Below are 12,526 nucleotides of genomic sequence, written 5' to 3' on the forward strand. Positions count from 1 at the left end.
AGAGGAGATTAGGCAGGAGTAAACCTCGTTAATTTCAGCTCCTGAGCAAGAACATCTGCAAGTTTTCGTAGCTTAACGCTACAAGTGGATGGTTGGACAAAACTAGCTAATTAAACCCATCAAATACAAAAACAAGCGATGCAATATAAAAATAGATTGATGCAATACTAAATTAAACCATCAAATAATAAAAACTATATATATAATTTGCATATTCCAGTAGACGGTAGGTATGGGCGACCCTCACAAGTGAAAGAATACAGTGGATAATATTTGACGTGGACGATTTAATATGATTAAAACTTAATATTTTTATTTCTCTCATGTGTATATAATAATTATTTCCCTTTTGATTACATGTAAAGTGATATTGATGATGCTAATTTATAAAAATCAACACCACATTTTGGTGTTGGTTTTTTACATACTAGCAGCGAGATAAATAGTACTGATTTTAGATGGTACTGTGCATGTGAAATGATGTTATAAACATCATTTTACATGCAAAGTATTATTGATCCGGAGGTAAGATAGGACCTCATTCCGTAGAAATCACTATCATGCTGGAGATCAAAGTTACGGTGGTCATGAGCCTCCTGTCATCATCCCATCGGGCAACCCACTTGCCCGATCAGAATAAGGAATGTCTGATCCGACATTATCACAGCTCGACCACACACCGAGCTTCCGACGTTCAGAGAACCAAAGTAGCGGCAAAATAGAAGTCGAGCGGTTATCTCGCTCGGACTTTTATCAGGTCTCGAAACCAGCATACGACCTTCAAACATGACCTCCCGTTCGTCGCAATAAGGAGCCCAAGCGACGAAGAGACGGCCGAGTTGTCATTCCGCTCGGCCAGAAGACATTAGGACAGCAGAACGGCCGGACGGTCCTCCCGCTCGGCCCAAAACAGATAAATTAGGGATTCTGCAACATCTTTTTGGGAACCCGTACCACCGACAGACGACATGGTTGACGGCATGGACATGTAGAGGATCGTACGGCGGAAGTTTTCACTGTCATATCAGATATATGATCGGGTCATTGAGGTATGATGTTAGAGACGCTTTCCTGACATGTCTTTTCAAAGAAAGTCTTGAGAGACGTGCACGCATCAGGAGTGTGCATGCGCTCCTCCGGAGCCCTATATAAAGGGCTCCAAATTTCAACGGAGGTATGATAATTTTCTATCGTAGCTATACTGTTACTTGGCTTGTCCGCTTCCTTACTTACACATTACCGGAGGTTGACTTTAGCGTCGGAGGGACATCGCCGGGGAACCCCTCCATGACTCAGCACTAACGTTGTTGTAGTTGTAGGTTCCTTCGACTCGGAGTTCGTCAATAGTCAACAGGAGTATCACGTCTTCAGTATTCATAGTCTCGACTCTCGGACAAGATGAATTACATATAAATGAGAAAGAGAAATATATATAATACATATTTTATTGTGCACATTCCATGCACATCTAATGAATTTTTTTCATTTTCTTTTATCTAAATCTTATATCCTAAATCCTCAATTTAAAAAAAAAATACACTGGATGAACACGTATATATATAAATGTTATCCTGATTACCCATCATGGACGGGCAACCAGTATTATTTTTTTTTAATTTAAAATTTAGTGTTTAAGTTAAAAAAATTGAATATCAGATGCTCATTAATTATCTATAAATTAGTGAGCAGCAGGATAATATATATATTTAAAATCTTCAGCCAGAGCCGTGCGCTTCCGAATTTACTAGCGGTCGAATCGGGAGAAAGCCTCAACAAATATAAAATGAATTATTGGACTTAAATAAATTTTAGAAACAATTTTCAAGGAATACAAAATATCTCATCATCCTCGTGCAAAATACGATATGTTAAGATAAAAATATATTTATAATTTATCCGTCTGTTACTATAAAACGAATGATAGTAACGAATGATATTAAAGTGAACTATATCACCTTCTTATATGGTTGCTCCAAAAGCTGTCATCGGAGCATGATGTCGCGATAAGACATTCAAATTATGATCTAGACATTCGTAATTCAATCCTTAAATGTATTTGTAAAAATTTTCCTCCAAAAAAAATATATAATAAAAAAATATTAGATGTCTGAGTTGACCGTCACATGTATTTCCTAATTTATCTTGATGATGTCTGATTGAAAACTTCTATGGAAATCATCCCAAAGATAATCAATAAAGTTAACTGAGATTCATCATTTTATTTTCCAAAAGCCATTTATGATGATGAACCTCAACAAGGAATCTAGTGCCCTCCAATCGGAAATAAAAGCAAATTTATCTTATTTGGGAAGTAGGAAAAGCCACACACAACGTTCTCAGATCTAACTATTTCTCCTTCCGAAGTCACACAAGAAGCTTCCCCTTCTGCATCAAATTCAAAGAGAAAATAGTGCATACATCAAGCTATGACAGAGAAGGATATAACTACGGCACGAGTGACAATGATACAGCAATGAAGATACCTCGCACTAAAAATGCCAAAATTATGCGGATTACAACAAAACAGTGATAAAAATAAACAACTCATGCAATTCAGAGAAAATTTGGCATCCTCGAAAGAGTTGTCATACAGACATTGGATCTCTTCACAAGAAGCAACATCATATTAATTTCAAACTACTAATTATCATAATTCAAGAGTCAATCAATCTACGAAGTCATGCGCTTATGTGTTGCATTGAGAAATGCAAAGATATCACCATAAATCTTGTGCGAATCCACCTCAATCTTCATTTCGTCTTCCAAATGCTTCTTCCACTTTGCTTGTAAAGCTTCGGCCTTGGCGGAATCCAACCGCTTCAGACTTGCCTCCAACAGTGCACTCGACAAGCCATATGTTTTCCAATGAGCCTCTGCAGCATCGATCAAATATCGGTAGGATTGACGTGCATCTAATTTTTCTTCGTTCTCCTCAAGATCATCTTTTTCTTCCATCTGCACATCCTTAATCGGCTTCTCTGTCTTCTGTTCCTTCTTAACATTCTTCACGTCCTTCGTGTTATGATCCTTGGTCCAGAGCTCGGCGGCGAGTTCGTAGAGTAGGCCGCCATTCGGTACATGGCTATTGGAAGGCGCCTGGCTGAGCTTGGTGCGCAGACGGCAATACTTATTAAAAACACGTTCCTGCGACAGGGACTCGTGAAGTTTGCCCTTCAATGAGTCGTAGAAGGCGGGCAGGTTAGACTTGGTCGGAAGCAAGCCCGTCAGGCGGCGAAAATCCACGGCACCACGGAGGATCACAATGGCAGCGTCGTCGCCAGAGGGGTCACCGGCTTTGCCGCTGCTCTTCTGCTGACCGGGAGAGGGCTCTGGCGGCGCCGAGTCAAGATTCACGCTTTTACGCTCGCCCTTGGAGCCAGAGGAGCCTCCGTCGTACCTTGTGGTCTTACCTTTGCTGCGGCTCCTCTGCTCAACGGGAGAGGGATCACGCGGTTTCGAGTCGGGACTTAGGGTTTGACGGCCGCCCTTGGAGCCAGAGGAATCGTCGGCATTCCTTGAGATCCTGCCTTTGCGGTGGCTCCTCTTCTCGACGGGAGAGGGATCACGCGGCTTCGAGTCAGGATTTAGGGTTTCACGGTCGCCCTTGGAGATAGAGGAGTCGGCAGCATGCCTCGCGGCCTTGGCTTTGCGGCGGCTTTTGTGGCCATCGGAAGAGGGAGAGCGATCGCGCGCCATCGAGCCAGGGAATCTCTCGACACTCGAAGGAAAGAACTGGAAATTTTAGGGCAAAGTTGGGTAAGGACTTGCCCCCGGCGGCCCGATCTCTGAGATTTCTTTTATAGGAAAAAAAAGGGAAGAAAGGCCAGGGCGTGGGCGTCGTAGAAGCTCGCGTCAAATAGACAAATATCTCGCCGCTGGCACGCACCTCCGATAAAAAGAAATATAATAATAATATGATCGGAACAATATTATTTTTATTATCGGTAAAAGATTAAAAAATGCATTTGGAAAAAAACATTAAAACAATATTAAATTTTTATTTTTATAATATTTTTTAAAAAATTATTTATAACGGATAACAGATTTAATTAAAATTATTATTCATCATATCCGAGTGCTGAGTCGATGAACGCTGGAAACGTGGCGCTCTCTGCTATCCTCTGATGATGGTGTAGATCTTCGGTGAACCTGCAAAGAAGCCGAGCCGGGAGGGGTTTCCTGGTGACGACCCTCCGACGCTCAAGTCAGGCAGTGAAGAAGAAGAGGAGCAAAATAACGCTACTGTGGCTACAGTGATGAGAATCGCATACCTCCGTCGAAGTCTGAGGGTCCTTATATAGGACCTCGGGGAGGCGCGAGCATGTTTCTCAATACGTGCACGCTTCCCCAAACATACCTCAGTAGGGTTGTGTCAGAAAAGCATGTCTGACGCCATTCCGCAATCGTCCGAACATATCCCTGACGTGACAGTGGAAACTTCCACCGTACGACACTCTGTCCACTCTGGCCGCCGACCACGCTGTTTGTCGGCGGCAGGTGTCTCGATGATGATGTTACCAGCTGCCCCTTTTGTCCCTTTGCGCCTCTTGCCTGTTCCCGGGCCGAGTGGACCGGCCGCTCGGCGCTCATGGCCTCCGGAAATGCGCATACCTCGGACCGGGCGAGGAAACCGTGCTCATGCGCTCGGATGAGATTGCACCTTATTGTCTTGTGGCTCGGCCGAGTGGCCTGTCCTCTCGGCCCAGAGACTTTTTTACCTTGAGCATCGGAAATCCGACCCCTGGTCGTGCTGTCTTTCGTCTGGCCTCGGAGACCCCTGGTTGGATGTTCGGTCGGCCCGCCAGTCCGCTCGGCACGACCTCTGTCCGCTCGGCACGACCTTGGGGTTGACTCTCTTGACCATTGACCTCCACGTGTCGTTGACCTCCCGCCAACGAAGGTTCCCCTTCCTTACAACCGGATCAATTATAATATAAAATAATTTAATCAAAATTAATTGTGATAATTAATCGAGTTTGGAAATTCTAGGAGATATTTTGATAATTTTAAAACTGTTAGAGGTATTTTGAAATAAAGTGAAATGTAGAGGGCAAAATGAAATATTCCTTATTGCTTACTTGTGTTTACCACAACGAAGCTGGTCTATAAATACCCCCCACTCTTGCTCATCCTCTGGTTCTCATTCTCACCCTTCGGTGGTTTGATCATAGAAGAAAAGGGGCCGCAGTTTTGCCCGATCCCCCCGGAAGAACGATAGAGAACAAACTCCCCTCCGCTTCTTCTCTCCCTCGAAGGAGACGATTCAGCCGCCGATCTGTGCCTATGCTTATCGATAGTCGAACTGGCGGAGGTAATTTGGCGAGAAAGATTGGATCGTTCTTCTTCTCTAGCTGCTAACACCGTATCGTAACCTTTCCCCGGCCAAAATCCCGATGGTTTTGCTACTCTTTTTTGGAAAAAGTGGTCCATCTTTGTCCCATTTGTGATTCGTGCTTTCCCGCTTCTACACCCTTGTGCGAACCCCTGTAAAATTCCTTCTTTTCGGTCGCTTTTGTGGATTTGGAGCGTTTCTTCTCGGCCTCTCATCGGTTTCGAGGATTTAGTTGTCGGAATAGGTGAATCTGACTCTAGAAGGTTTCCTGAGCATTTTGGAGATCGGTCTTTGTGCTTTGAGTTCGGATCTTTGCGGCTGCAAGGGCTACGGTGTTCCTTCTTGGGGTTTGCTTCCTTATCAAGGGTAAAAAGGTCGTCTTCTGACCTCTGATGGTGTTTACTGGGACTACGTGTGGTCACTTTTTGAGACACGGAGGTTGATCCTCCTCATGTATTCTGTTGGATATTGTGCTTATTCTGGTAGACCACTTCATGAATTCCTGCAGTTCGTTTCGGTAGTTTAGTTGGCGGGCAACGCTCCATGAGTGTTATCTGAACTTGGTTGCTTTCCAGGTCTGTCGCTTGCTTGCTCTTCTCTAGTATTTCATGGTTGATTTGGCTTAGATACAGAAAAGGAGGATCTTGGCTGGTGCTTATTGAGCTACAGATTGTTTACGGCCAACTTTAATATTATCTGGTTGCTTGGGGTTGCTGGTGGTGATTTGCAGTAAGAGCAATGGGGAGGAGCTGAATTTGGAAATGAGTGTGGGGACATGTTGCAGAGACAGGAGATTGGCTGGTGGTCTGTTCCCTTACTGGAACAGTTGTATTGGATACTAGGTTACCTGGCCAACCAAGGCTCACTGTGCAATGTCTCGCTGTTTTCCATTTCCTCCACCAGGATATGAAAAGAGGACAAGGAGTGACCACTTAGACTCACTAGCCGAGGTGCTTCTTTTATTGCTTAAATCAGTTTAATATATATATTTTCTTTCTTGTTTCTTCCGAAATTGTTATAGTTGGCCTTGCACTTTCTGATTGGAAAATTGTTACGATGAATTAAGTAGTTGTTCCATGTGAAGTTCTTATATATCAGTTTATCTTACTATTTTGATCATGAATGAGTTGCTGATTTATACCATGAAACAAATCATTTGTACAGTAGCAAATTTCTCCTACTTGCTGAAATGGGTCTTCCTGTATTAGTCTGAGAAACTAAAATTGATGTTGTGTGATGTATTTGAGTTAATGATACTCCTCAGATGCTGTTCTGATACAAACATTGGAAAACATATGTTTTTGTGTTCACAGTGAAAATTAGGCTTAGAGTAGGAAATTTAATGCATTAGTGGACTTGATGAATTGTCACACAATTGGCAAAGCCATGAACTTTATCTTTTACATCATATATGGCTTCTCATTCAATAAGCAAAAAACAGGTGATTGGATGTAATAGCACATTACTACAAAAGTCTAATTTCACTTAGATGAATGTTCAAACTTCAAACTAGTATAATATGAAATCTTCTTCACTGGAACTATTTGATACTCATTACGATAATTAATATGATAAAGTTTTATATTTGACATGCCACTTAATGGTTCAGCTACATGTGATAAAATTGTGGTTGATCATTGATTATCTGGTTCTGCTTAATATTCTTATTTTCAGTGTCAGTTACCTCACTACTTATGTTTCAGGCAGTGTATTTGCAGCTTTCCAATTCATTTCATCTTGTTGCTCTAGTCGTCTAGACTTTATCACAGTGAATGTCAAAAAACTAAGACTTTAGAGCATCCCTCATAGATGTTTGCAAATAAAAGTTATGGTAGATGCATTAGATTTTATTGAAAACCTATCCTTGATTGTAGTATATAAGGCATGCCATTCAGTTATGTACCACCGTCAAAGAACTTCTCTTAGGACATGCAAGACCTTTTCTCTAACAGTATTTGAGATGCATGACTCTCATGAAGTTATGGTAAAACCAGAAGATTTGGGTGGTTTTCCAACATTTGGGCATATTACTACTGTGAATGAACTTATTTTTATTTTTATTTTTATTCAATCTGATAACATAAATTTATGAAGTTGGTTATCTGCTGATTTTCATGGAGTTGAAACTAAGGTTATGTGGCGCAAAGGTTAGAGATTTTATGCTCCCGACAGTGCATGAATCATTTTGTGTAGTTGGCCATTTGCACTTAGTTGAAAAGATAGTGGCACGAAGCTACTGTGTGCAAACTGATTCATAGCTATTAATTTTGCCTCTTGATATGCAGTAGGAGTATCAGCCCTCATGAGTTTGTGTTGTAGGCGTCACCCCTAAGGTGAAGTGGCAGAGGGTCACCTAGGATCACATTCTACATGAACATGGCAGAGTCCTTCACGGATGACTTAAATTACCTGACCTACTTTTGGGCTTCTTAAACCTTGAGACAACACTTGCTCTCTATAGGTTTTTACCCGAAATCTTTCTGTTATGTAGCACTAACCAACAAGGATGTATTACTATAGCTGTTTGACTTGTAAATATATTGTGTTTTACACTGTAATGAAAATTTTTGCGTCTTAAAAGCAAATCAAATGATACACTCACAGTTGTTTGAGATCGTTGAAACATACTTCGTAGTGAGGTTAGACTCTTTTCTAGCCATTAGAGATGAACAAAAAGAGTTATTGAACAGGGTGATTTTAATGCAATAAACATATATGCATCTTTCTTCTTCTGGGTATGTCATCAGTTTTCGATTTCAAAGTTTAAGAATGATGAATGGATTAGAGTCTAAGGTAGAGAGAAATCAAAGAAAACTTTAATTGACAAATATGATTTTCATTGAAATATTACTAGTAATATGACCTTGCATTAGGCTCAATGGAGGGATGAAATCGAAGTAGGTGATTCCAAATGTGTTGGGACAAACATGGCTAGATGATGATGACAATGACAACATATATAATTTCTTTATCAATATAGACATTCTCTAATTTTGAGAACAATTAGCATTTAGCATACCTGTCAATGAGGCACCATTTTTAGTTCATTTATTGTCAGACTAAGAAGGGGAACAACTTTGGTGCAATGATAAAGTTGCTGCCGTGTGATCTAGAGGTCACGGGGTCGAGTTTTGGAAACAGTCTCTTGCAAAGTAGGTAAGACTGTATACAATAGACCCTTCCCCGGGACCTTGCATTAGCGGGGGTTTTGTGCATCGGGGTGCTCTTTATTGTGTCAGACTAGTCCCATTTATTAGGGTTGTTTTCATAATTAATGTTTTTGTGATTTTAATGTGTGTTTGGGCTGATGAAGGTGGATACTAGTAGGACTTATTCTAGTTCAATTGTTGGCCATTAAATAGACTATTAACGTCTGATATTTGGATCACTCTCAGTATATTACACCACACTGACTACTTGTTACTTTTTGTAATAAAAGCAGATTGTGTATTAGCCATAGGAGAGAATATTGGCTTGTTGATTCAAACAAATCAACTCAGTATATGATTTTCATCTGGCAAGCTGCAACCCATTGTTTTATAGTTTTTCCCTCCAAAAAATTAAGACAATCCATGTAAATGCAAATATATTATACCATTATTAAATTAGAGGATAGTTATAGCCTTTCTAGATTTAATCATGATTGTCCAGGGCTCTGCTGCTCCTTTGTGTGGTACAACTTATGTTTCTATCCTTTGTTTGTTTAGTGATTAAATACTTTTCATTGACTCACTGATGCTACTGAGAATTGTTTAACTACCTGTAGGGAGGTTAAGCTTTGGAATGAAGCATAACTTTTGTTGCATCTGCTGACCAAATCCTTAAGGTGCCTTAATTGAAATTATACAGATTGATATAGATTTATAGGGTAATAATAACGTGATTGGAGTTGGCTGCATCAAATTTGTCAATACTGATGGAGCATAGATGTGTATTTATTGAGTAGGTCATTGGCTTCCTGATGCATCAATCGATTTAAATCAGCTCTTTATTTGTTGAACTATTCAAATAAAGTAAATATGGTTTGCATGATGGTAGTTTCTGTTTTACTTCTTTCTTTTTTTTTGTTGAGAATTTGAATTTTTGGAGCTGATATGCCTTGATTGTCAATTGTTAACTTTCAGGAGAAACGCAAAGAGAAGCAGCGGAAGAAGGAGAAGAAAGAAAAGAAAGAAGGTAAAGAGAAAAAGGAGAAACATCGAAGTAAAGAAAAACACAAGGAGAAGAAAGACCGAAAAGAAAAACACAAAGACAAGAAGAAAAAGGATAAAGACAAGGATAAAAGTAGGGCACAGAATGATAGGGCCAACAAAGAGAGTCAGTCTTCCCACAGAGATGTGCTTGGAGAGTGCAGCCATAAGCCCGAGGAGATTGATCATTCTAAGGTTAAGGAGGAGTTGGACAGGAGGATCAAGGGTGAGCAAAAGGTGGCAACAAACAGAAAGGTTGAGTGCCCAATTCAAAAAAGTGTTGGCAGCTTGGGTGTTGCAACATTTTCATCCTCCATGGTTCCTCCACAAAGGCAGGTTGATTGCTTGGAAAAGCCAGCTGACAAATTCAATAATTCGACTCACAGAAAAAATGAGGTGTCTGCAAGTACCATACAAAAGGAAAGAAGTACAAGTGGTAAGTTGGCACAGAAGCTTCCTAGTGCTGGACAAAGAGGAAATGGTGGCGCGCCACTGCCAATGGAAAGTTCAGCAGGTTATCTTCATAGAAAATTTGAAGGCCTGCCCTCTGCAACTTCTACGGAGATTGATAGTCGCAAGAGTAATAAAGTTCCCTTTCATTCGGGTAGTTCTGTGCAAAGAACAATCAATGGAATGGGGCAATCAGTCCAAAGCCTTTCTGCTCCCAAAAATATCAACTCAACTAGCCTTCCCATTAAGATGGAAGGCGGAGCAGATGCTAGCAAAAGTATTGCAAGGAGCCATATGTTTGCAAAAAAAGTTGATGGAATCAATCGACCAGTGGAGAAAGATGCAGATAACAAGAGTGAGGAAGAGAAAGCAAAGAACAAAGAAAGAGAAGCTGGTATTAATGGAGAAGAGAAATACAAGAACAGGGATCATGATAAGAAGATCAAGGATAAAGACAAACATAAGGACAGAGAAAAAGAAAAGGCAAAAGTAAAACAGAAAGTTGAACAACTTAAGGAACAAAAAGAACCTGGAGAAGACAGAAAGAAGAGTCAGCTGGATATCCTCAGACTAAAGTCTTTAGGTCCTCAAACAGATAATTCAAAGAATAACGTTATTGATGAGAATATCAAGAAGAGGAAGGAAGCTGATAAAAATGGCTTTCTTGATGGTAAGTCATCTAAAGTACTTATATTTTTCTGCAGTTCTGCAAGCATTCTTACTTGCTTTGGTGTTATAAACCTATTTTGTTTGGTTTATATCACTACGTTTGCCATGACATTGCAGACACTAATTTGCGGCCTAACAAGGTTCAAAGAGCAAACTTTTCCACCCACCTTCATGAACAAAATGGGAGGACACTTGGGTCATCCTATATTGCTCATACTTCATTAAAACCTGAAGCCGCAGGTAATAAACTACCTACAAATGCAGTGGGTCAAAAGGAACATACGATGAATGGCATATCTGAAGCTAAGCCATCCTCAGCTGGCTTGATGCACTCAGTTGCTGCAGAAACAGATATAAACAGAAAAGTTCATGCAAGTCCTCACCCTGATTTTGTATATCTCGAGCAACTGTACTCGATACCTAAAGTGGATGAATACCCCGAGTATGATGACCAAGAGTGGCTTCTTAGGAGCCATCACGCTCAGAAGTCAAAGTCAAAGCTTGACGCCTGCGAAATTCCCCAGGTTTGGTCAGAAGCAATGAGAATTGAATCAGTGGATACTGTTGCTTTGCCTTATGTTGTTCCTTTTTGATACATGATATTCCTCTCATTTTACTTGAAGTGGCTCATTTATGACTGAAAGATAGAGCAGCATGATTAACTCGTCGATTTGGCAATTTAGCTGCCTTCAGTTGCCGAAGCCTGTTATTTCTGGTTTGAGCTCAAACATGTTTCAGATTCAACAAATGGCACACTCAAAACTAGTGTGGCTTGAAATACTAGAATAACTTGTAGTTGTTTGGTCCCAATTGGGTGACCAACTCATTTCAGCTTCAAACAAGTTAAGCTTCAGTATTTCCAACGCAGAAAACAGGAGGAAGAAATGAGAGTGCACAAGTTGTGCTGGAGTATCAGATCATGTGGGAGGTGTGGCTTTGCTGCAATGTGCACAATTTTGATTTGTATTAATGTACATTTTCCAGAAAAAAGAAGTAATGTACAATAGAGGGCAGGTGGAAATGAAAGATGATATTTTTCATTATTATTACAAGTTTGTCTGACTTCATTGTTCTAGAGGGCAGTTGGAACTTTTCACTGTTCAGTAAACAAGAACGTTAGTGATTGACCAACGGTGAGTTTATTGATAATATTTTATTGAAACAGTTATAATGATTGTTTCCTATTTACATGTTCTTGGAGATGACGAAGGATTTATTGCTGTAAAATAGGCTGATTAATTTTTCTGATCTTTTTTTTATTAATTGGAGACTTGAGGTTTGATCTATTGCACAACTAAACTTATGCCAATTTGATTGATTTCAGACTTAAAATTTGATTAAATTTAGTGGCTAGTTGTTTAGATTTTATTAAATACATTGATTGATGGATCATGCCCTTCATTAATTGAAGATGACTGTGTGGCTAGGGGCTAGTTGTGCGGGACGTCCGGATGTCGCGTATGATCAAATGTCTTTCATTAATTGATTATTTAGTGCTTTCTATCATGTCCGTGCTACAGTGTATTTTCCAATTAATGCTGATAATTTTGGTCTGTATTCCTACAGGTTAGTTAATTGCTAATATGGATAATATTTAAAATTGAAAAATAGTGGTGACAAAAATGACTTGCTAACCTCAATATTCATATCTTTATGTGAAAGAATAATTCTTAAATGTTGGTCAAGTTTTTGGCTCGTCGTCCATATCCAATATTATTAATAACCATGGGTGCTTCGTAACCAATATTATTAGTTAACTCTGCTCAACCCTAAAAATCTGTTTTAGGGATAAAAACTCAATAAGTATCTTTTCATTCCCCCGCATGAGATACTTTCAATACTAATGAAAATAAATTACATTATGTCATTATTAATCGATTTTGAT

General features: G+C 39.9%; 2 protein-coding genes across 2 annotated transcripts; one reads left to right on the forward strand and one right to left on the reverse strand.

Moving 5' to 3' along the window:
• Positions 1–2,670: 2,670 nt before the first annotated feature.
• On the reverse strand, positions 2,671–3,696 carry LOC121995281. The gene has a single exon (XM_042549060.1). It carries the CDS (start codon positions 3,694–3,696, stop codon positions 2,671–2,673), a length of 1,026 nt encoding a protein of 341 aa, XP_042404994.1.
• A 1,445-nt stretch (positions 3,697–5,141) lies between these two features.
• LOC121997912 (DNA ligase 1-like) lies at positions 5,142–11,772 on the forward strand. Its single transcript, XM_042552581.1, has 3 exons — positions 5,142–6,282; positions 9,457–10,642; positions 10,759–11,772. Exons 1-3 carry the CDS (start codon positions 6,205–6,207, stop codon positions 11,232–11,234), a joined length of 1,740 nt encoding a protein of 579 aa, XP_042408515.1. The 5' UTR covers positions 5,142–6,204; the 3' UTR covers positions 11,235–11,772.
• Positions 11,773–12,526: the final 754 nt, after the last annotated feature.

This window comes from Zingiber officinale, chromosome 6A, assembly GCF_018446385.1.
Source record: "Zingiber officinale cultivar Zhangliang chromosome 6A, Zo_v1.1, whole genome shotgun sequence".
NCBI lineage: Eukaryota > Viridiplantae > Streptophyta > Magnoliopsida > Zingiberales > Zingiberaceae > Zingiber > Zingiber officinale.

What these genes read in the sequence shown, in the direction of transcription:
- LOC121995281 (XM_042549060.1), bottom strand. Translation starts at nt 3,696, where the DNA reads ATGGCGCGCGATCGCTCTCCCTCTTCCGATGGCCACAAAAGCCGCCGC.
- LOC121997912 (XM_042552581.1), top strand. Translation starts at nt 6,205, where the DNA reads ATGTCTCGCTGTTTTCCATTTCCTCCACCAGGATATGAAAAGAGGACA. An exon ending in ACTTAGACTCACTAGCCGAG is followed by an intron (nt 6,283 to 9,456) that starts GTGCTTCTTTTA and finishes GTTAACTTTCAG; the next exon opens with GAGAAACGCAAAGAGAAGCA. An exon ending in TAAAAATGGCTTTCTTGATG is followed by an intron (nt 10,643 to 10,758) that starts GTAAGTCATCTA and finishes ATGACATTGCAG; the next exon opens with ACACTAATTTGCGGCCTAAC.